Raw genomic sequence first — 1,475 nt, 5'->3', positions numbered from 1 at the left:
CAGAACAATCGATAAACATTTATGTGAAAGAAAACGGTAAAGTGGGAGCAGTTATTAAAACAGTGTCTGCAAATGACGCTGACGTTAACAACAACGGTCATGTAAGCTACTCATTTTTAGACAGTAATAGGAAATCTATACACCTTCCCACAATGGTAAACATCAACTCAGAGACTGGAGATATAGTCAGCCTGCAGTCTTTTAACTATGAGGAGACAAAAACGTTTCAGTTTAAAGTTCAGGCCACAGACTCTGGTGTCCCTCCGCTCAGCAGCAACGTGACTGTCAACGTTTTTATTTTGGATGAAAATGACAACAATCCAACAATTCTCGCGCCCTATTCTGAGCACGGCTCCGTTAACAGTGAGAGCATCCCCTATTCTGCTGAAGCAGGATACTTTGTGGCAAAGATCAGGGCTGTAGACGCAGATTCTGGATACAACGCGCTGCTCTCTTATCACCTCTCTGAACCCAAAGGAAACAACCTCTTCCGGATCGGAACCAGCACCGGAGAAATCAGGACTAAGAGGAGAATGAGTGACAATGACCTGAAAACTCATCCCTTGGTGGTGCTGGTTTCTGATAACGGAGAACCCTCCCTGTCAGCTACTGTGTCTATTGATGTGGTGGTGGTTGAAAGCACAGCTGACATCCAGACTCAGTTCAGACATGTGCCCATAAAGGAGGACACCTTCTCGGATTTGAACCTGTATCTGCTGATCGCCATTGTGGCGGTGTCAGTGATCTTTCTGCTCAGCCTCATCACTTTAATAGCTGTCAGATGCCACAGGACAGACGGCACTTTCAGCAGGTACAGCGCCCCAATGATCACCACCCACCCTGATGGGAGCTGGTCTTACTCCAAATCTACTCAGCAGTATGACGTGTGTTTCAGCTCAGACACACTCAAGAGTGACGTAGTGGTTTTCCCTGCACCGTTTCCGCCTGTAGATGCGGAGCTGATCAGTATTAACGGAGGAGACACTTTTACCAGAACTCAGACATTGCCCAATAAAGAAAAGGTAAGCCGTGCCTAAACCTGATATTAACATGAGGAAGTAAATCGGTTCTTGAAGTTAACAAGATGTATTTCGTAACATACAGAGAAACATGTTGAAAACAGTCATGCCCTCTATCAGACCAAAGGGTCTGTTCTAAAGTCATGAGAGTATTTATAATTGCTTCTTAATCTTTTTCGACTTAACCAACAAAGTATTATTATTTGCAGCACTTTGATTTGATACTGAACTAACACTCTTGTCCCTCTGGGATGAACTGGATTGTAATCGGTTTGTTTTCTCTTTTTTACATACTAGAAAATTGGAAGTACATTTCCCTACAGACAACAAAGGGTGCTGTGATCGAGGATCAATTTCAGTACAACAAAGTTGACATCTTTTTACTTATGGTATATCGGGTACAGTACTGTGCAGTAATTTCATGCTTTCGAAGTGCTTTGAGTCGCTGTCCATGGT

At 43.5% G+C, this 1,475-nt stretch overlaps 1 protein-coding gene across 1 annotated transcript; it reads left to right on the top strand.

The window, feature by feature from the left end:
• Positions 1-5: 5 nt before the first annotated feature.
• LOC121964286 (protocadherin alpha-3-like) lies at positions 6-1,037 on the top strand (the record flags this gene model as incomplete). Its single annotated transcript, XM_042514499.1, has 1 exon — positions 6-1,037. A coding segment is annotated over one exon (1,032 nt), but the record flags the coding sequence as incomplete, so codon positions are not given.
• Positions 1,038-1,475: the final 438 nt, after the last annotated feature.

This window comes from Plectropomus leopardus, unplaced genomic scaffold, assembly GCF_008729295.1.
Source record: "Plectropomus leopardus isolate mb unplaced genomic scaffold, YSFRI_Pleo_2.0 unplaced_scaffold15020, whole genome shotgun sequence".
NCBI classification, from domain to species: domain Eukaryota; kingdom Metazoa; phylum Chordata; class Actinopteri; order Perciformes; family Serranidae; genus Plectropomus; species Plectropomus leopardus.
Note: the sequence above shows the minus strand (reverse complement) of the source record. Positions and strands in the feature narration are given on the sequence as shown.